The 20,642-nt window shown below is 38.2% G+C and overlaps 3 protein-coding genes across 3 annotated transcripts in view; 2 read left to right on the top strand and 1 right to left on the bottom strand.

Annotated features, from left to right (window-relative positions):
• The window catches only part of akap9 (A kinase (PRKA) anchor protein 9), a 135,828-nt gene extending 134,135 nt beyond the window's left edge, over positions 1 to 1,693 (bottom strand). Inside the window, exon 1 of the mRNA XM_052093451.1 lies at positions 1,474 to 1,693. Within this exon, the coding sequence (XP_051949411.1) occupies positions 1,474 to 1,524 (51 nt within the window). The 5' untranslated portion in view covers positions 1,525 to 1,693. The remainder of the gene's footprint in view (positions 1 to 1,473) is intronic.
• Positions 1,694 to 5,914: 4,221 nt separating this feature from the next.
• On the top strand, positions 5,915 to 8,797 carry LOC127620292 (transcription termination factor 1, mitochondrial). The gene is given in 3 exon segments (XM_052093481.1): positions 5,915 to 6,027; positions 6,703 to 7,418; positions 7,420 to 8,797. Coding segments are annotated over 2 exon segments (1,146 nt in total). The 5' UTR covers positions 5,915 to 6,027; positions 6,703 to 6,722; the 3' UTR covers positions 7,870 to 8,797.
• Positions 8,798 to 9,528: 731 nt separating this feature from the next.
• On the top strand, positions 9,529 to 17,758 carry dus3l (dihydrouridine synthase 3-like (S. cerevisiae)). The gene is given in 16 exon segments (XM_052093468.1): positions 9,529 to 9,592; positions 10,087 to 10,158; positions 10,242 to 10,494; positions 10,607 to 11,032; positions 12,135 to 12,218; positions 12,303 to 12,344; positions 12,442 to 12,594; positions 12,758 to 12,874; positions 12,975 to 13,040; positions 13,199 to 13,309; positions 13,404 to 13,500; positions 14,977 to 15,052; positions 15,135 to 15,323; positions 15,559 to 15,664; positions 15,666 to 15,685; positions 17,296 to 17,758. Coding segments are annotated over 15 exon segments (1,863 nt in total). The 5' UTR covers positions 9,529 to 9,592; positions 10,087 to 10,108; the 3' UTR covers positions 17,369 to 17,758.
• The last annotated feature ends 2,884 nt before the right edge of the window (positions 17,759 to 20,642 follow it).

Raw genomic sequence — 20,642 nt, 5'->3', positions numbered from 1 at the left:
GAGGTAAATGAAGTAAAAGTGAGGTAAATATCAGATAACAGTTATATTATGAGGTAAATGACAGCAGTGAGGTAAATGAAGTAAAAGTGAGGTAAATATCAGATAACGGTTATATTATGAGGTAAATGACAGCAGTGAGGTAAATGAAGTAAAAGTGAGGTAAATATCAGATAACAGTTATATTATGAGGTAAATGACAGCAGTGAGGTAAATGAAGTAAAAGTGAGGTAAATATCAGATAACAGTTATATTATGAGGTAAATGAAGTAAAAAGTGAGGTAAATATCAGATAACGGTTATATTATGAGGTAAATGACAGCAGTGAGGTAAATGAAGTAAAAGTGAGGTAAATATCAGATAACAGTTATATTATGAGGTAAATGACAGCAGTGAGGTAAATGAAGTAAAAGTGAGGTAAATATCAGATAACGGTTATATTATGAGGTAAATGACAGCAGTGAGGTAAATGAAGTAAAAGTGAGGTAAATATCAGATAACGGTTATATTATGAGGTAAATGACAGCAGTGATGTAAATGAAGTAAAAGTGAGGTAAATATCAGATAACGGTTATATTATGAGGTAAATGACAGCAGTGAGGTAAATGAAGTAAAAGTGAGGTAAATATCAGATAACGGTTATATTATGAGGTAAATGACAGCAGTGATGTAAATGAAGTAAAAGTGAGGTATATATCAGATAACAGTTATATTATGAGGTAAATGACAGCAGTGATGTAAATGAAGTAAAAGTGAGGTAAATATCAGATAACATTTATATTCTGAGGTAAATGACAGCAGTGAGGTAAATGAAGTAAAAGTGAGGTATATATTAGATAATGGTTATATTATGAGGTAAATGAAGTAAAAGTGAGGTAAATATCAGATAACGGTTATATTATGAGGTAAATGAAGTAAAAGTGAGGTAAATATCAGATAACAGTTATATTATGAGGTAAATGAAGTAAATGTGAGGTAACATTTACATTTACATTTACATTTATTCATTTGGCAGACGCTTTTATCCAAAGCGACTTACAAAAGAGGAAGAACATCAGCGAATCATCTTAGGGAGACAGTGGTACAAAAAGTGCCATATTACAAAGTTTCACTATCATCATAATAGTATACAAAACAGATTTAAGTGCAATAGGTAAATATCAGATAACGGTTAATATCAGATAACGGTTATATTATGAGGTAAATGAAGTAAAAGTGAGGTAAATATCATATAACAGTTATATTATGAGGTAAATGAAGTAAATGTGAGGTAAATATCAGATAATGGTTATTATGAGGTAAATGAAGTAAAAGTGAGGTATGAGATAAATGACAGCAGTGAGGTAAATGAAGTAAAAGTGAGGTAAATATCAGATAACAGTTATATTATGAGGTAAATGAAGTAAAGTTAGGTAAATATCAGATAACAATGAGGTAAATGACTGCAGAGAGTTTTATTTTTAAAGTAAATCTCACCTTGGCTTTACCGGCCTCTAGTTTCCTCTGTCGCTCCTCTTCTTCCATCATCTCTGCGGTTCCTGCGGCTGACACACGAACACACGCGCGTCAAAAGAGCGCCGGACTCACAGACAAGCGCCGAACACTAAACGCGGACCGCTGACATAAGTGTCCGGTTCGGTTCGGCCGGTAAATCTGCAGGAGTCTCGGTGTGTTTTATTCGGGTTTTGCTGTCATAGTCGCCACCATGTTTCCACGTAAACATACTAGACGCATGGCGCGGTGACGTCACAGCGCTCGTGCACGCCTGCTGACATGTGTAGTTCTGTCTGTCATTCTACCATTTGTTGTATTGTATCTTGATGTTCTGTATTAACCCTTGTGCGACCTTCGGGACGATTTTTGTCTTTTTCTTTTTTTTTTTTCGATCATTTTGGCTGTGTTAATGCCAACGGCATGCATTTTGCCAAAGGTGTGTATTTTTGGGATATTTTTTATATTTCAACCTCAGTTCCTATAATACATCTATAACACACTGTGTACACACAATAGTTACACTCAGGACCTTCAGGACAAAAATGTCCCCATTGAAACCCATTAAAACGGCAATATTTGATCCCAGTGTCATTAAAGTATAAAACCATGAATTCCATGACATTATACTTTCATTCCGGAGCCCTGGTTACAAAATTAAAAAATTTAAAATTTTCCACCAGATGGCGCCATTATTCTCTTGTTTATCCTGTGGAGCAACTACAAGCTTTTCCCCCTATTCTCTGTTTACTGTATTATAGAGACCTGCAGGACAACTGAAGACATGATGCAGATACAAGTGTGTGTGTGTGTGTGTGTGTGTGTGTGTGTGTGTGTGTGTGTGTGTGTGTGTGTGTGTGTGTGTGTGTGTGTGTGTGTGTGTGTGACCAACAGTGGAATTATATAAACAAACTGGCATTTAAAGGGTTAAGATCCTGAAAATAAATGAATATTTGGTAGTTATGATCAGAACTGAAGATGGTTAAAAATAATTACTAATTGAAAGTGGAAAATAATATTAATATATAACATTATTATTGCAGTTTTTTGACGTGACCATTTTTGTCCTCTAAGGACCTCTGAGTAACTTTTTTAAATTGATGCACAAGGGTTAAACTCTGTTTACAGCTTTAAAATGTCTGAATCTCATTGCATTACCTAATTAAATATCAAAGCAAGCTGCATTTATTCGAAAGAAAGATAGCACAAGCACACAAGCAAAATGTTTTACTAAAATAAGTTTTTAAATGACAAAACCACAAATATAACGATCAAATAATATTCGTGAGATTTTACTATCAGAAAAGTGAAGTTCTGAGAAAACTGTGGAGTGGATTCAGAATGAGAATGAAAGTCATTTCAAAACTAAAATTGGCACTTTGATATGTTTGTATGCATCTGCCCAACATCCCAAAGCACTTTCTGTTCATGTGATAATAGAAGTGAAGTGTGTGTTTATACCTGCTGCAGCGGCTGATGATGGTCTATTCCTGCGGCTGACGGGAGCCGAGCAGCTGATGGTTTGGCAGATCTTGAATTCCACCCATCTTCTCTTGGACATCCTTCAGTCTCGTGTGCCAGCATGAGCTTCAGGTCTCACTTGTGAACTCTGATGTTCAGTTGTCCAGAGCTCCAGGAGCCCATAGAGTTCATCTGGTGCATTATTCATGTGAGAGCACGACAGTATCAGGTGTACAATCAACTAACACCTGCTGAGAGAACAGGCCTTCAAAACAACTTACTCATTTTAACAAACTAAATAGAAAAGAATAGAATAGAATCGAACTTGTTATTTTCAATATACATTGTGAAAAGTGCTTTAAAATAATAAAAATTACTTGAATAGAATATAATAGAATTTGCTGCTTTGAATATATATATATAATGAAAAGCGCTATGCAAATAAAAAAACTTGACTACAATAGAATAGAATAGAATTTGTTACTATGAATATGTATTGTGAAAAGTGCTTTAAAATTATAAAAATCACTTAAATAGAATAGAATAGAATTTGTTACTTTGAATATGTATTGTGAAAAGTGCTTTAAAATTATAAAAATCACTTAAATAGAATAGAATAGAATTTGTTACTTTGAATATGTATTGTGAAAAGTGCTTTAAAATAATAATAATTACTTGAATAGAATATAATAGAATTTGCTGCTTTGAATATATATATATAATGAAAAGCGCTATACAAATAAAAAAACTTGACTACAATAGAATAGAATAGAATTTGTTACTATGAATATGTATTGTGAAAAGTGCTTTAAAATTATAAAAATCACTTGAATAGAATAGAATAGAATTTGTTACTTTGAATATGTATTGTGAAAAGTGCTTTAAAATAATAAAAATTACTTGAATAGAATATAATAGAATTTGCTGCTTTGAATATATATATATATATATATATATATAATGAAAAGCGCTATACAAATAAAAAAACTTGACTACAATAGAATAGAATAGAATTTGTTACTATGAATATGTATTGTGAAAAGTGCTTTAAAATTATAAAAATTACTTGAATAGAATATAATAGAATTTGCTGCTTTGAATATATATATATATATATATAATGAAAAGCGCTATACAAATAAAAAAACTTGACTACAATAGAATAGAATAGAATTTGTTATTATGAATATGTATTGTGAAAAGTGCTTTAAAATTATAAAAATCACTTGAATAGAATAGAATAGAATTTGATACATTGAATATGTATTGTGAAAAGTGCTTTAAAATTATAAAAATCACTTGAATAGAATAGAATAGAATAGAATTTGTTACTTTGAATATGCATTGTGAAAAGTGCTTTAAAATTATAAAAATTACTTGAATAGAATATAATAGAATTTGATACATTGAATATGTATTGTGAAAAGTGCTTTAAAATTATAAAAATTACTTGAATAGAATAGAATAGAATTTGATACATTGAATATGTATTGTGAAAAGTGCTTTAAAATTATAAAAATCACTTGAATAGAATAGAATAGAATAGAATTTGTTACTTTGAATATGCATTGTGAAAAGTGCTTTAAAATTATAAAAATTACTTGAATAGAATATAATAGAATTTGATACATTGAATATGTATTGTGAAAAGTGCTTTAAAATTATAAAAATTACTTGAATAGAATATAATAGAATTTGATACATTGAATATGTATTGTGAAAAGTGCTTTAAAATTATAAAAATCACTTGAATAGAATAGAATAGAATTTGCTGCTTTGAATATATATATATATATAATGAAAAGCGCTATACAAATAAAAAAAAACTTGACGACAATAGAATAGAATAGAATTTGTTACTATGAACGTGTATTGTGAAAAGTGCTATAAAATAAAATTGAACTGACTAGAACAGAATAGAATGAAACAGAAATGGCTTTAAATGTATGTATTGTGTAAAGTGCCATATAGATAACAATGACAAGAGTAGAATATAATAGAATAAGTGGCACTGCTAGTGAAGTGGTTGTTAAATACGTCCATGTTTTGTCGGCACTGTATCATTTCTATAGTTTCTGCTTGTCAGTGGCAGCATGGACATCATGAATCTGTGAGATATTGATCATGGGCGAGTGTTGCTGAATGTTTTATAGAGACAGATGAAACATTCATCTGAGAGATTACAGCTTCTGAGTGATGTTACATGCTTGTCTGAGTGCTCGATGCTCCCTGCACGGCATGATAGGACAAATATAACACTTATAGAGAGAGATGCAGTATAGAGATCTCATTTCTAATGTGTCTATCTTCTGGGAATGAGGCCTAATGCATCCTGAATGAAATAAGTGTGATGAAAACATGAAAGCTGTGTCTAAAATGAAAAGTGTTACATGGTATCACTCACACGGCAGCTCATTTAAATAATGAAACAGATCTGAGCCTGTATAAAATATGCATGAGACAGGGGCTCATCAAGGCACATACGGAGAGTGATGCTTGAGTTGAAGGCCCTGCGCTCAGCGGCCCGTCTCAAGTGTTTCAGACATCTGGCATCCTGAGCATGAAACCCTGTGAGCAGAGAGAAAGAGCTCATTGTATTAAAATATCATTGCACAATATCCTTGTGAAGAGCATGTGTGTCCTCAGTGTGTTCTATCATTTTAATGAGAACCTACAACACTAGAAAATTAATCAGACATTTCTATATATCTATTTTTCTCTCAGTTTAAAACAGTATATTAACCAGAATATGTTTTTATTTTACAGTCTTCACTGTATATTACCATATCACATATTTAATCAAGGCCATTGTGCTTTTAACAGGGCTAAATGCATCAGTATGGTTGTAAAGTTGTTGTGCAGCGCCAGCATGCGGCAGTCCCGTTGTACTGCACTCATTGTTGTTGTAACTCCCAGACAGCAGGCGGCGCTGTGATACACTCAAGGGCAAACAAAGGCAAAACCGCAAGAAGAAGCAGGACTGAAGTGCACATGTTTGTGATGCTAGGTCATAATAAATAACGATGCTCTAATTATTTTTATAAGCGCGTTCAAGTGAAGAAAGTTGTTACAACGCAGGTAAGAAATGTCAAGGTTTTGTTTTATTTATAAATGAAAAGTAAAAGGCAGGTTTTTGCAGAAGATTATTATTCCTAACATTTTAAAGGAATATTCCGGTTTCAAGTTAAAGGAACAATTCACAAAAAAAAAAAAAATACAAAATTGTCTCATCATTTACTCACCCTCATGTCATTAGATGTGTGACTTTCTTTCTTCTGGAGAACACAAATGAAGATTTTTAGAAGAATATTTCAGCTCTGTTGGTCCATACGATGCAAGTGAATGGTGACCAGAACTTTGAAGCTCCAAAAAGCACATAAAGGCAGCATAAAAGTAATCCTTAAGACTCCAGTGGTTTAATCCTTGTCTTCAGAAGTGATGTGATAGATGTGGGTGAGAAACAGATCAATATTTAAGTCATTTCTTTTACTGTAAATCTCCACTTTTACTTTCACATTCTTCTTTTGTTTTTGGCGATTCGCATTCTTTGTTAATATTGCCACATATTGGGCAGGAGGAGAATTTATGACAAATGACTTAAATATTGATATGTATCTCACCCACAACTATCATATCCCTTCTGAAGACATGGATTAAACAACTGGATTACTTTTATGCTGCCTTTATGTGCTTTTTGAAGCTTCAAATTGTTCAAAATACTAACGTCTGCTCTGTTCTTCTGTGATCAAACAGATCTCATGAGGTGGTGAATCATGGCACAGAGGCAGATTTTGTCTTTGCTGTGGCCCGTGAGGAGATGTGGACTTCAGCCGGTGATGTCCCGCCCTCATTGTCAGAATATCAACACAAACTCTTGGTTCTGCAGCTCCAGACTGATGAAATCTGAACCTCCTCCAGTTCACCCAGAGAATGGATCTCTTCTGGAGAATCTCTCCAGCATGGGCGTGGACCTGACCATGGCCCGCCGACGCCAGCCCGGCGTTCTCCGTAAACTCCTCACCAACGAACAAGGTCTCGCCCACTTCCTGAAGAGCAAAGGTGCCGACCAGGAGACCATCGCCAGCATCATCTCGCGATTCCCGCGATCAATCACCCGGTCCTGTCAGCACCTGGAGGAACGCTGGCAGCTGTGGAGGAACATCTTCAAGAGCGACAGCGAGGTCGTCGGAATTTTGTCGCGCTCGCCCGAGTCGTTCTTTCGTTCTAGTGACAACGAGAACCTGGAGAAGAATATCACTTTCTTGAGATCTTTGGGAATGACTCCTAAAGATCTGCACCGGCTGCTCACAACAGCACCACGGACGTTCTCCAACAGCGTCGAGCTCAACAGGAACATGGTGGAACTCCTGCAGGGCATTTGCATGAGTTTGGGTGGAAAAGACCAAGAACACTTCGCCAGAACCATCATCTCCAGGAACCTGTACATCCTCATCCGCAGCACCAACCGTAGTCAAGGCGAACGTCGACTTCCTGTTGAGCTCGTTGAGTTTGAGTAACACGGAGGCGCTTGTTTTACTGCAGAGCCACGGCGCTCAGATTCTGGATCTCTCGCACGAGAGTCTGAAGAGGAATTTTAAGAACCTGCAGTGGAAGATTCGGTCCTTGGGCTGCAGCGAAGCACATTTCAAAAAGATGATCTTGAATTATTCCCTGGTGCTGTTCATCTCCTCCGAGCTGCTGAACGAGAAACTGCACTCTCTCATTGATGCTGGCGTTCACGTACTGCAGATCATACAGAAGCCGAAGGTTCTTGATTTCAGTCTCGTCATCATCAAACAGCGACTGCATGATCTCAACAGTCTGGGTTATGACTTTCAGAAGAACGGCATTGCTGTTTTAGATTCCAGTAAAAAACGCTTTCATGCTAAATTAGAGAGACTGGGCTCTCCGGAGGAGTAACGCTGATCCCGTCTCCTCTGGCTGTTGTTTAGATGCACTTTCAATGATTAGAAATGTTTGTTTTGTCTGCAAGAAAACAAACACAGACTGTTCTGCTCGCTGTTTACTGAAGTTGGCCCTTGAAAACAAAACAGAATATTGTTAAATCAAATATTTTGAATGTATTTTTTCTACGTTTAAACATAAAAATGATGTATTGACCTGAACTGTTATTGTTTCATATGAAAAATAAATTGGACACATAGATAAGTCAAATAAATATAATGCAGGGGGCCTGAGTATCTCAGCGAGTATTGATGCTGACTATCACACCTGGAGTCGTGAGTTTGAATCCATGGTGTGCTGAGTGACTCCAGTTAGGTCTCCTTAGCAACCAAATTGGCCCGGTTGCTAGGGAGGGTAGAGTCACATGGGGTAACCTACTCGTGGTCACTATAATGTGGTTCTCGCTCTCGGTGGGGCGTGTGGTGAGTTGTGCGTGGATGCCGCGGACAAGAGTGTGAAGTTTCCACACACACACTTCGTCTCCATGGTAACGCCCTCAACAGGTCACGTGATAAAATGCGCGGATTGACGGTCTCAGACACAACTGAGATTCGTCCTCCGACACCCGGGTTGAGGCGAGTCACTACACCACCACGAGGACTTGGAGCGCATTGGGAATTGGGCGGTACAAATTTGGGAGAATAAATAAATGAATATAATCTATAAAGATTAACTCTGTATGCTGTGTGCTCAAGACCATTAAAAATCACTGTATTTTTTTAAGTCATTTTGTGGGGACTATATGACCATATTCTCTTAAGACTATTCATTTATATTTACTATTTTATGTTTTCTGAGAAAAATGCAAGTAAATAAAACAATATTATAAATAAATAATATATGTACTGTATGTATACACACATTAGGGTAAATAAATTTGCAATTTTCATAAAACCGGTTTCTGAGTAATGTCGCAATGACGCAATTTTATTATATATACAGTATATCTTCAGGAATGTTTTCAAAACTTTCAGTGATGTAAAAAAAAAATGGTATATTAGAACAAAGTGTAATATTTTGTATATTTAACTTATATATATTTATATTATATTTGTATACTTTAAATATTTTATATTAAGTTGTTTTATTTTTCAAAAATAATTTGCAATTAAAATATATACTTTTTATAACAGTACAAAATTATTTAATTAAATAATGTAATATTACTTATGTAATATATAAACAAAATAATAATAATGCTAAGAATTTACTTTTTTTTATTATTAAAGAAGAATTGTGTAAATTTCTGTGCCACCGAATGGAATTATAAAAATAAAAGTTTTCAAACAGCCTTCCGAATATGTCGTCTTCCATTTGTCAACAAACAGATAGTCCCGCCCCCAACTCACGCCATTGGTTGAGTCAGTGTCGCGTCGGGTGGGTTGGGTCCCTCAAAAGAAACATCAAAATAACTGTATAGCGCTTTAAAGACGTGTTTACAGTTTTTGAGAAAAATAACCTTTAATTGATTTGCTTAGTCCTCTGCATATACTGCGACAGGAAAAGGTATTTTAAAAGACACACTTGTCCACCTGCAGTTCCATCACTAACCGCTAGATGCCTCCAATGTCACAAACCTGAAGCGGAACTGTTGCGCAGTTGCTGTTGCTTCTGGCCGGACTCATTGAAGTGTTGCGCGGCTGCAGTTTGCATGTGCAGAGAGAAACTTCAGCAGTAGGTGAGTGATGATCAAGATACATGATCAGTTATTAATCTTCGCTGGACACACAGCTGCTGTATGATTAATATTTAATAACACACACACACACGCGCGTACTTTAAAAATATAGTAGTTATCGACTGCCATGCTCTTAAAACACAAAATCTCAGAGAAGAGAATATAATCTGACTCTTACAATTAAACACGCTGTTTCAGATAATGTACATTAAATAATTGATTTTATGCACATCTGCATAGAGGTGGATTTCACACTTATTCATCAGGACGGGTCATAATGCTGGATATTAAATAGGTGTTGATATGTGGGCGGTCATATGCTAATGAACTGTGGTGATGACATCATTAAGCTTTCAAGTGTAGTTTTGTAGTATTGAGGATCAATAAATGTTCTGGTTGGATTGTAGAGTTCTTAAAGTGACAGTATGTCACAGAACTTTAATCTTTTATTTCAAAAGAGACATTTTAACAAGACGTTTGTGAATGTGTCACAGGTTTGTGCGTTCCACCGTCATTATGGATTCTGCTGTGGAGGCTGAGAAAGGATGTGCATCTATTAAAGAACAGTACGTTTATCGGTTTTATTCTGATCGTGTTGATCTGGTGATATACATCACAGGTGTTAATGTCTCATTCTGCACTTTAATAGGTTCCTCACCACTAAAGAGAAGTTCCATGAGTTTCTGGAGTCGGGCTGGCAGCGTCAGAAGGGTGGTGAGGTGGACAGAGACACAGAGGAGCCGTCAGGAGAACCGGAGCAGAAGAGGATGAAGCTGGACACTGATGATCTGCAAGATGGAGACAGAAAAGAGAAGAAGAGAATGAGAGGACAGAATAAATCCAGGCCGCACATGAAACCTAACAGTTATGAGGACAGAAGACTGTGCCCATCCATCAGTCAGGTATTTACATAAACTCATAATAAAATAAGCTATTTTTGCTTGTTTTCACAAACTAAGGGCCATTGAAATGACTTTCTGTAGTCAGTATTACCCAGCCATGTGTCTCTTCCAGGAGCGAGAAACCAAATGCGTTTACGGTGATAAATGTCGCTTCATCCACGACGTGGCGGAGTACATGTCCACTAAAGCCCAAGACCTGGGTGAACAGTGTTACCTGTACAACACCTTTGGCAAGTGTCATTACGGAGTGACGTGCCGGTTTGCTAAAGCTCATGTGAGTCCAGAGTTCAAGAATCTAGTCAATGAAGATCTTCATAAAAGCTTCACTGACAGAGTGATGGTCAGAAACCACCTGGATAAAGAGCTGCAGAAACGCCTGCGGAAGAAACAGGTATGTTTTAAGGGCACAGATGCGTACCTGAAGACCATCAACAAAGGAAAGAAACCGGACAACAAGAGCAGAGATGAGTGTCGAGATGTGAAAGCAGAAGAAACTCAGAGCTGCTCTGGAGATCCTTCTACTGGTCAAGAAACACAGGTACTTGAAAATCAACATGAAATCAAAATTCACTATATCATTTTGGACACCTTAAAATAGAGACTATGACATTGTACATTTCAACATTATTTGTACATCAGACTTTTATTTTGTTGGACAAGAAAAATTAGCCTCATATACGGTACCATGTGACTCAAATTTGGTGTGTAAAATGTTACAATTTTACACGTGGAGCCTTGATCTCCAGTGTGCTGTCTGTCTGCACTGGTCTCAGAACAGTTATAGGAGAGCTATAGGATGCTCCCTTGCTCCCTATTTAGTGCATGACTTAACCTCCAGTGTGCTGTCTGTCTGCACTGGTCTCAGAACAGTTATAGGAGAGCTATAGGATGCTCCCTTGCTCCCTATTTAGTGCATGACTTAACCTCCAGTGTGCTGTCTGTCTGCACTGGTCTCAGAACAGTTATAGGAGAGCTATAGGATGCTCCCTTGCTCCCTATTTAGTGCATGACTTAACCTCGAGTGTGCTGTCTGTCTGCACTGGTCTCAGAACAGTTTGAAATGCATCTTGTTTTCGTCCTAACTCCATATAAAGCCTCTGAAAGACACATTTATCAGCTTTTGGATGAGCACATTTATTCTCAATGTGATAATGTACAGTGAATATAGGATTTCTTAGGAAAAGATGCGCTAAGGTACACATTAGTGTACATCGTGTTTATCAGCGTGGCGTTTCACAATAATTTGCTCACATTTTTTTTAAATGTCATTAGAGACTAGTCTTTTGACTCAAACAGGTTTCAATGTAAAAGCGTAATCGGTTTTCTGATCAGGTGTCGTTTTGTTGACGTTTCTCCCAAAGACAAACTCCGCTGTGATCGGCATCATGTTGTTTGGTCACGTGACTTAACCATTTACTGACAGCATAGAGTCTCCTGAACTGAGATCAGTCCGTTTAAATGAATTTAAATTATACACAGCCTATAGCATAGCCAAAATACAACGTCCACGCATGTGTATGCTGGGTCGCAAGAGGTCAGAAATGGAGTAACCCAATACAAACTCATAGGTCAGCTTAAAACAAAGACTGATGGTTGTTTGGAGTTGTCTGATCTGAAAGTGTAAACAATCTTAAATGCAGAACTGTGCAGTTCCTCCTGTGAAGACTATGGGGCCGATAACCGATGCTGACATCATCAAACTGCGACCATGTGAAAAGAAGCAGGTATGTTTGGCTCAGACTGGCACCTGATGTTTATAGTATGTGCAGTTTGCAAAGCTGCTTTTTATTTGTTTTCTCCAAACTCAGGTGGATTTCAGAGACAAACTCTATCTGGCTCCTCTTACCACGGTAAGCTCACATTTACTACAGTATGAATGTTATCCATAGATCAAATCACGTGTAAAAAAGCTACTCGCTGCTTATTTCGTGCTGTGTTTTCTGTCAGTGTGGTAATCTTCCGTTCCGGCGCGTGTGTAAGCGGTTTGGCGCAGATATCACGTGTGGCGAAATGGCCATGTGCACGAATCTCCTGCAGGGTCAGTCGTCAGAGTGGGCGCTTCTCAAGAGACACGAGAGTGAAGATCTGTTCGGCGTTCAGGTAAACCAATAACAACAACTTGCGTTGACACGCGTCCATGTAGCGCATGTTTACATAGTGCAGACGGGCACAAAGATGTGTTCAGTGTGAACCGCCCATGGATCCCATGTTGCTTTATTTAGTTCAGTATTTAGTGTTTACATGTTGTGGTGGTGTGTTGCAGTTGGAAGGTTGTTTTCCCGACACTATGACCAGGTGTGCCGAGCTGCTCAATCAAAACATTGATGTTGATTTTGTTGATATAAATTCCGGATGCCCCATTGATCTTGTTTACAAGAAGGTAAATGACGTATTATTGAGACCAAACTCACAGCAGGGATAATACAATGCAAGATGAACACTTTAGAAATATCTATAGTGATTGACTTTTGTCTCGTCAGGGTGGTGGATGTGGCCTGATGACACGAACCAACAAATTTGAGCAGATAGTGAGAGGAATGAATTCAGTAAGTGTCTCAAATCCATCATAAATGTGATACAACAGTTTCTAATGTTGCTGGAACTCCAAACATCTCCGCTCAAGTCGTTCATCGAATCATTAATCACTAAACTGTCACTTCAAGTCTCTCCAATCATTGTTGTCATGTGTGATACACTTCTGCAGGTGCTGGACATTCCTTTAACCGTTAAGATCCGTACAGGAGTTCAGCAGAACTCTAATATCGCTCACAAACTGATTCCAGAACTGAAGAAATGGGGCGTGTCCCTCATTACGGTATGATGGAACTGTTGCCATGGAAACAGATGTTGATATTTTTTTGGCGAATGATTGAGATGTGACCGTTAATCATTGAGTATGTTCTCCACAGCTGCACGGCAGATCGCGTGAACAGCGCTACACAAAGCTGGCCGACTGGGACTACATCAACACCTGCTCAAAACTCGCCACTCCAGTACCGCTGTTCGGTAAATACACCGATATGAAGAGTTCGAACATCCCAAACGTTCATGGTGTAGCTGAATACAGATAATGATGCTAATTTATACTATAGCATTGTTGAATTTTTGATTCTGGTTGGCTGATGTGATCTTAGGGGGCGTTTATTAATATTCAGTAAATTCATCAGTAAAGCAAATCAAATAAAAATGACAATTTAGATTTTTATGAAATTATATAATTGATGGTGTTTTTACAGAGCCTCTTAGAGGACAGTTAGGGAATTTATTTTCTGAATTAGTTATACGTTGCAATAGTTTCATGTTTCCGCACAATACATTTTGGGTTCCATCGCAATCGTTTTCATTCTCTCGCAACATGTTTTGGGTTCCCTCACTATAGTTCCCTCAACAAGTTTTGGGTTCCCTCGCTAGAGTTTCCCTCAACAAGTTTTGGGTTCCCGCACTATAGTTCCCTCAACAAGTTTTGGGTTCCCTCACTATAGTTCCCTCAACAAGTTTTGGGTTCCCTCGCTAGAGTTCCCTCAACAAGTTTTGGGTTCCCTCGCTATAGTTCCCTCAACAAGTTTTGGGTTCCCGCGCAATAGTTTCCCTCAACAAGTTTTGGGTTTCCTCGCTAGAGTTTCCCTCAACAAGTTTTGGGTTCCCTCGCTAGAGTTCCCTCAACAAGTTTTGGGTTCCCTCACTATAGTTCCCTCAACAAGTTTTGGGTTCCCTCGCTAGAGTTCCCTCAACAAGTTTTGGGTTCCCTCGCTAGAGTTCCCTCAACAAGTTTTGGGTTCCTCTAGCTAATAGTTTCCCTCAACAAGTTTTGGGTTCCCTCGCTAGAGTTCCCTCAACAAGTTTTGGGTTTCCTCGCTATAGTTTCCCTCAACAAGTTTTGGGTTCCCTCGCTAGAGTTTCCCTCAACAAGTTTTGGGTTTCCTCGCTATAGTTTCCCTCAACAAGTTTTGGGTTCCCTCGCTAGAGTTTCCCTCAACAAGTTTTGGGTTTCCTCGCAATAGTTTCCCTCAACAAGTTTTGGGTTCCCTCGCTAGAGTTCCCTCAAGTTTTGGGTTCCTCGCTATAGTTTTGCGTTCAAACCTTAACAATAATTAGCGGTTTCCTGCAATAACGTTTGCGTTCACTTCCCAATAGCTTTGCATTCCCTCACAATAGTTTCGCATTAATTTCAATAGTTTGCGATTTCTTGCATTAACATTGCCATTCCCTTACTATAGTTTGCATTCCCTCGCAAGAATTATTCAAGAAGAATTTGCGATTTCTTGCAACAACTTTGGCATTCACTCATAATAGTTTTCATTCCCTCACCACAAACAAATTCCCTCCCTGTCCTCTATGGGTCTTTATACATTTTTAACAGTGGTAAATGGGGAATAAATGACCATTGGAAATTAAATATTTATACTCTAGATATTTTGAGTTCAATATGAAATGATATAACTGCACAAACCTCAGGTGTAAATTTGATTGTGTGATCTGCAGGTAATGGGGACATTCTGTCTTATGAAGACGCCATGAAGGCCAGAGAGACGGGAGTATCAGGAATCATGCTGGCCAGGTCAGTCTGATGGAGCTGCTCTGGTTAAATCATCTGTGTCAGTTCTGGTGAGTTCTGATATGATGTACTTCCTGTCATGCAGAGGTGCTCTGATCAAGCCATGGCTCTTTACTGAGATTAAGGAGAGCAGACACTGGGACATCTCCTCCGGCGAGCGTTTGGACATCCTCCGAGACTTCACCAACAACGGCCTCGAGCACTGGGGCTCCGACACACAGGGTGTGGAAAAGACACGCAACTTCATGTTGGAGTGGCTCTCCTTCCTGTGCAGGTTAGTGATGCACCGTTCTTTTGCAGTACTATAGTTTTTACATGCTTGCTTCAGATTCACACAGAGTGAGAGATGTGGAGTTTGATCATAACGTGTCAGTACTAGATGGGTCGCTACAGACTTGTTCACGGGCCGAGTTCAGATGTCCATTTAAAGACCTCTAAAATCAAAAACTCAACAGTGATGAATGGGACTTTGTTTTTAAGGTCTGTCGTTTGTGTAAATGCGCATTCAGGTATATTCCGGTGGGTTTGTTGGAGAGAGCACGCAGAAGATCAACGAGCCCGCCGTTCTACATGGGTCGAGATTACTTGGAGTCTCTGATGGCCAGTCAACATGTGGGCTGACTGGATTAAAATCAGGTGATACACAGATCACAAATCATTTGAGTTTCTTTAAGTTTAAAGGTGAAAATTATAAGTAATAGAATAGAAACAACATTTGTCATTTATTTAAGCAAATTATTCTTTGACTAAATTTGATTGGTGGGTTATCATTTCATAAAAGTTTAATTAATAAACTATAAGCGTGAAGTTTGTCAAGACATACTTTGATGGTGGCATGACAAAGCCTGGCCTGAAAGTTTTAAAGGTTTGAAGTTTGATGATTTTACAGACCTTATTGTTTCAATCGCAGCTTTAATGTGTCTTGGCATGCCCTCTGCCAGTCTTTCACATTGCTGTTGGGCGACTTAATGCCACTCCTGATGCAAAAATTCAAGCATCTCTACTTTGTTTGATGGCTTGTGGTCATCCATCTTCCTCTTGATCACATTCCAGAGGTGTTCAATGGGGTCCAGGTCTGGAGATTGGGCTGGCCATGACCGGGTCTTGATCTGGTAGTCCTCCATCCACACCTTGATTGACCTGGCACTGTGTGGCATGGAGCAATGTCGTGCTGGAGAAACCATTGTTGGGGAACATTGCCAGAGCACAAGGAAGCAAGTTTTCTTCCAGGATAACCTTGTATGTGGCTTGATTCATGCGTCCTTCACAAAGACGAATCTGCCCGATTCCAGCCTCTCTGTAGCACCCCCAGATCATCACCGATCCGCCATATTTCACAGTGGGTGCGAGACAATGTGGCTTAAAGGCCTCTTCAGGTCTCTGTTTAACCATTAGACGACCAGGTGGAGGGTCGGTGATGATCTGGGGGTGCTACAGCAAGGCTGGAATCGGGCAGATTCGTCTTTGTGAAGGATGCATGAATCAAGCCATATACAAGGATATCCTGGGAGAAAACTGCTGGAAAAAGACAATGTTCCCCAACTCTTGAGGATTGGATTCTCCAGCAGGGCAATGCTGCATGCCACAGCCAGGTCAATCAAGGTGTGGATGGAGGACTACTGGATCAAGACCGGTCATGGCCAGCCCAATCTCAGACCTGAACCCCATTGAACACCTCTGGAATGTGATCAAGAGGAAGATGGATGACCACAAGCCATCAAACAAAGCCGAGATGCTTGAATTTTTGCATCAGGAGTGGCATAAAGTCACCCAACAGCAATGTGAAAGACTGGCAGAGGGCATGCCAAGACACATGAAAGCTGTGATTGTAAATCAGGATTATTCTACCAAATATTGATTTATGTTAAAACATGAATATTGTGTTGTTTAAAATGTATATATACTTGTTTTATTGCCTTTTTGGAGGTCTGAAAACACGCCATCTTTTGTGTTATTTTGACCAGTCGTCAATTTCTGCAAATAAATGATCTAAATGACAATATTTTTATTGGTAATTTGGGAGAAATGTTGTCAGTACTTTACAGAATAAACCTAAAATTTTCATTTTACTCAAACTCACACATATAAACAGTAAATCCAGAGAAACGTTTGTATAATAAGAGCACGTTGGCTTTGTCAAATCAACATAATCATAATAATTTAACATTTTTGTATTGCTATTTAATGTATTTACTAACATCCATTTTACTTTAATACATGAACATGTTCTTGTTTGTCATCTGCAGTGAAATGCTGTTGGGACCGGTGCCCAAAACCTTCAGTTTTCTGCCCAAACACAAAGCCAACTCTTATAAATGACCAGCGACTGCAATGTGACCTTTTATTCATATAAACCTATTTTGAAGATGGATTATTTGTTCATTTCCACACAAAAGACATTTGTTAACGTTCAGGGTTGTTTTATTTTTAACAAATGTACTAAAGTTAAAGACTGAATAGGTGTGTGTGTGTGATGCAGAATGATTTAAAATGATTTGGCAGCACTGACCAGTGAAATAAAACTTCATGGTGTATTACCAGCGTTGATGACTCCATGATAATCCCAAAAGCAGACCGAAATCTCTTTTGAAACATTGATCAATAAAGAATGTAAATAAAGTGAGATACACATGACTGCAGTTTACATGTATCCATCATTGCAGACGTCTGATGAAAGAGACAATGTGTCGTTATTAAAGACAGAATTGACAGATGGCGTTATGTGTTCATCATCAGAGTGTTTACAGAACACGTGATATTAATAAGTCAGTGAATTCATTCAGATTACACAAATCAACAGATATCTCAGAATATTGTGCTCTTATTCAACAAAATATTAACAGCGCATAATGTTCTGCAATTCAAACCCTCAGATGGAAACACTGCACGGATGGGGGCGGGGCATTGGGGGAGGAGCTTGTGTCTTTGATCTTTAAACTCTGGTCCTTATTATAAAATACCTTGCAAGGCACAGATGAATGCAAACACATTAAAATGAGTCACACAATCATTCATATAAACATTGATGTTACATCTAAAAACCTTTCAGCCATCTTGACTCTGGACGATCCTCAGAATTGAATTGCAATTGACCCAGTCCATTAGCACTTCGCATATGCAATTACTCCAAACCCACTTGCACCTAGACTTAGCGCATGCTTGCACGGAAACACCAAAACATCACGGGCAGACTTTGCGCTGATGACTAGAGGAGCATAGCCCCTCCGAAACAAGACTGTGTACTTGACATCTTTAATGAGGGAATGAACTACAATCCCATGAAGCTTTGAGAATGGTGTAATCTAAATTAAAATGATGGAAATATGCGAAACTATTGATTTAAGTTCTTGATTATAACAAGTTTAGAAACAATACATTTGAAGTTTACTGCAAAATATTCCGATATATACAAATATATAAGTAGACAGCGACTTGATGTGCATCATGCTAGTGGACGGTCATGCACAGCTCTTTTTACTTTGCTAGCTGTGTTTTTCTAATTGGTGGATCCATTTTTTTTTCAAATGAAGTTGAAATAACATGGACTGATGGCTTCAACAGAAACATATACCATCGAATAACAACCTCAGAGCTCACGGTAGGACTTTAAAGGTTTCTACGTTACCGTTAATAATCAATTCCCCTATGGAGAAAATGATTGGGATTTTTAATTCTGTTGCGCTCTATTAAACGGCACCTGGGCAGGAAGTGAAGGTGCTCAGATGTATTACACAGAGGTTCTTATGCAAGTGCCTCGAGTCCGAATCCAACTTGTGTCATTTCCTGATCCCATTCCCCTTTGTTTTAGTGTCCTGTGACCTCTTCATAGTCTGTTGATTATAACAAAAGCCACAAAAGTGGTGGCGAGGTCAGTGGTGCTACAACTGCAGTATTTTCATCATGGAAAAGAAGCACAAGAGCAGCTGAAGTGGATTCATTTGGAAATGGCTGATAAAGCCATTTTTGGTTTTCAGCCGAAAGGGGAAAAGAGGCCGAAACAGAAACCATTGAATTTACCACAGAACGCTTCCATAAACGTAATTGAATTTTCTGTGCCGTTGCATCAGACAACGTTTACATTAAATGTTCTTAAACCAGGATTATTTCACATGAATGATGCTTTTTCTCCATAACTGAGAGTCATTTAAACCAAGTCTGTCTTCAGTTTTATATTGTGATGTTTCATTTTTCACACTTGTATAGTGTCCTTGAGTGTCTCGAATGGCACCTATAAATAAAATGCATTATTATTGTTATTATTACAATCACTTTAAAATAAACATTGTCACAATTTATCAACAGTAGATCATCAGGGCCACAAATGCTTTTCACTTTGAAGCCCGCCATGCATGCTGAACGATTTGTTTATTAAATTAAATTATATTCTCACAATTTGGAGCGCCAATTCCCACTACTTAGTAGGACCTCGCAGTTACTCGTCTCAACCCGGTGGCGGAGGACGAGTCTCAGTTGCCTCCGCTTCTGAGACCGTCAATCGGCGCATCTGATCACGTGACTCGTTGTGCATGACACCGCGGAGACTCACAGCATGTGGAGGCTCATGCTACTCTCCACGATCCACACACAACTCACCACACGCCCCATTGAGAGAACCACTAATCACCACCACGAGGAGGTTACCCCATGTGACTCTACCCTCCCTAGCAACCGGGCCAGTTTGGTTGCTAAGGAGACCTGTCTGGAGTCACTCAGCACACCCTGGATTCAAACTCACGACTCCAGGTGTGATAGTCAGCGCCAATACTCGCTGAGATACACACAAACCCCAAATCATTCCCTTTTAAAGTTTAAAAATCACATAAGGGCCATTCTGGTCTTTACAACCCCAAATTGAAGACCTATTTAAATGATAGTTAAGACTTTTGTTAAACCATTTAAGATATTTTAAGACTTTTTAAGGATTCCTAGGAACCGGAATGTATTCAATCATAGATGTCTGGTAACAGATGCATGTTAAGACAGGAAATAGCATTTAAGCTTAGCATAAAGCTAAATGTTCACGTGATGTTTTACACAAGATGAGCTATTTGTGCTGCTCCAAACATCAAAACCCCACAGAGTGAAAATAACCACATCCGTTTCTGATCGTTTGTGGATTCTGTTCAGAGAATGAGACAGAAAATATATTATCTGTAACTTTCTATATGATGTTAAACGCTACATTGGTTAGCAATTCTTGTAAAGATTCCCTAACTGCATAAAAACAAGCCATGTAATCGTGTATTTAATGCATTTATGTTTCATCTGACAAAGCGTGTCTGTTTTTTGTTAAGCTGTAGAAACATGATGTAACTCCTCTATTAAACTCAGGGGAAGTTCCTCGATGATGTCATATCCACCTTTTCACTCACAACAGTGTGAGCTTGATTAATGTGATAGTAGTGGAATACAGTTACTTCTGTAATTCTGTTACTCCCCAACCCTGTGTACACAAATTCAACATGATATAGTACTCATATGTATGAATATTGTACTCTTATGTCTTGTAATAAACAAAGAAATACAGTATATGTCCTGTGATACTAAACTTAGATATGAAATAATAAAAAAAGTATTTATGGAAGAGCAAAAC

Source organism: Xyrauchen texanus, chromosome 26 (genome assembly GCF_025860055.1).
Source record: "Xyrauchen texanus isolate HMW12.3.18 chromosome 26, RBS_HiC_50CHRs, whole genome shotgun sequence".
Taxonomy (NCBI): Eukaryota; Metazoa; Chordata; class Actinopteri; order Cypriniformes; family Catostomidae; genus Xyrauchen; species Xyrauchen texanus.
Note: the sequence above shows the minus strand (reverse complement) of the source record. Positions and strands in the feature narration are given on the sequence as shown.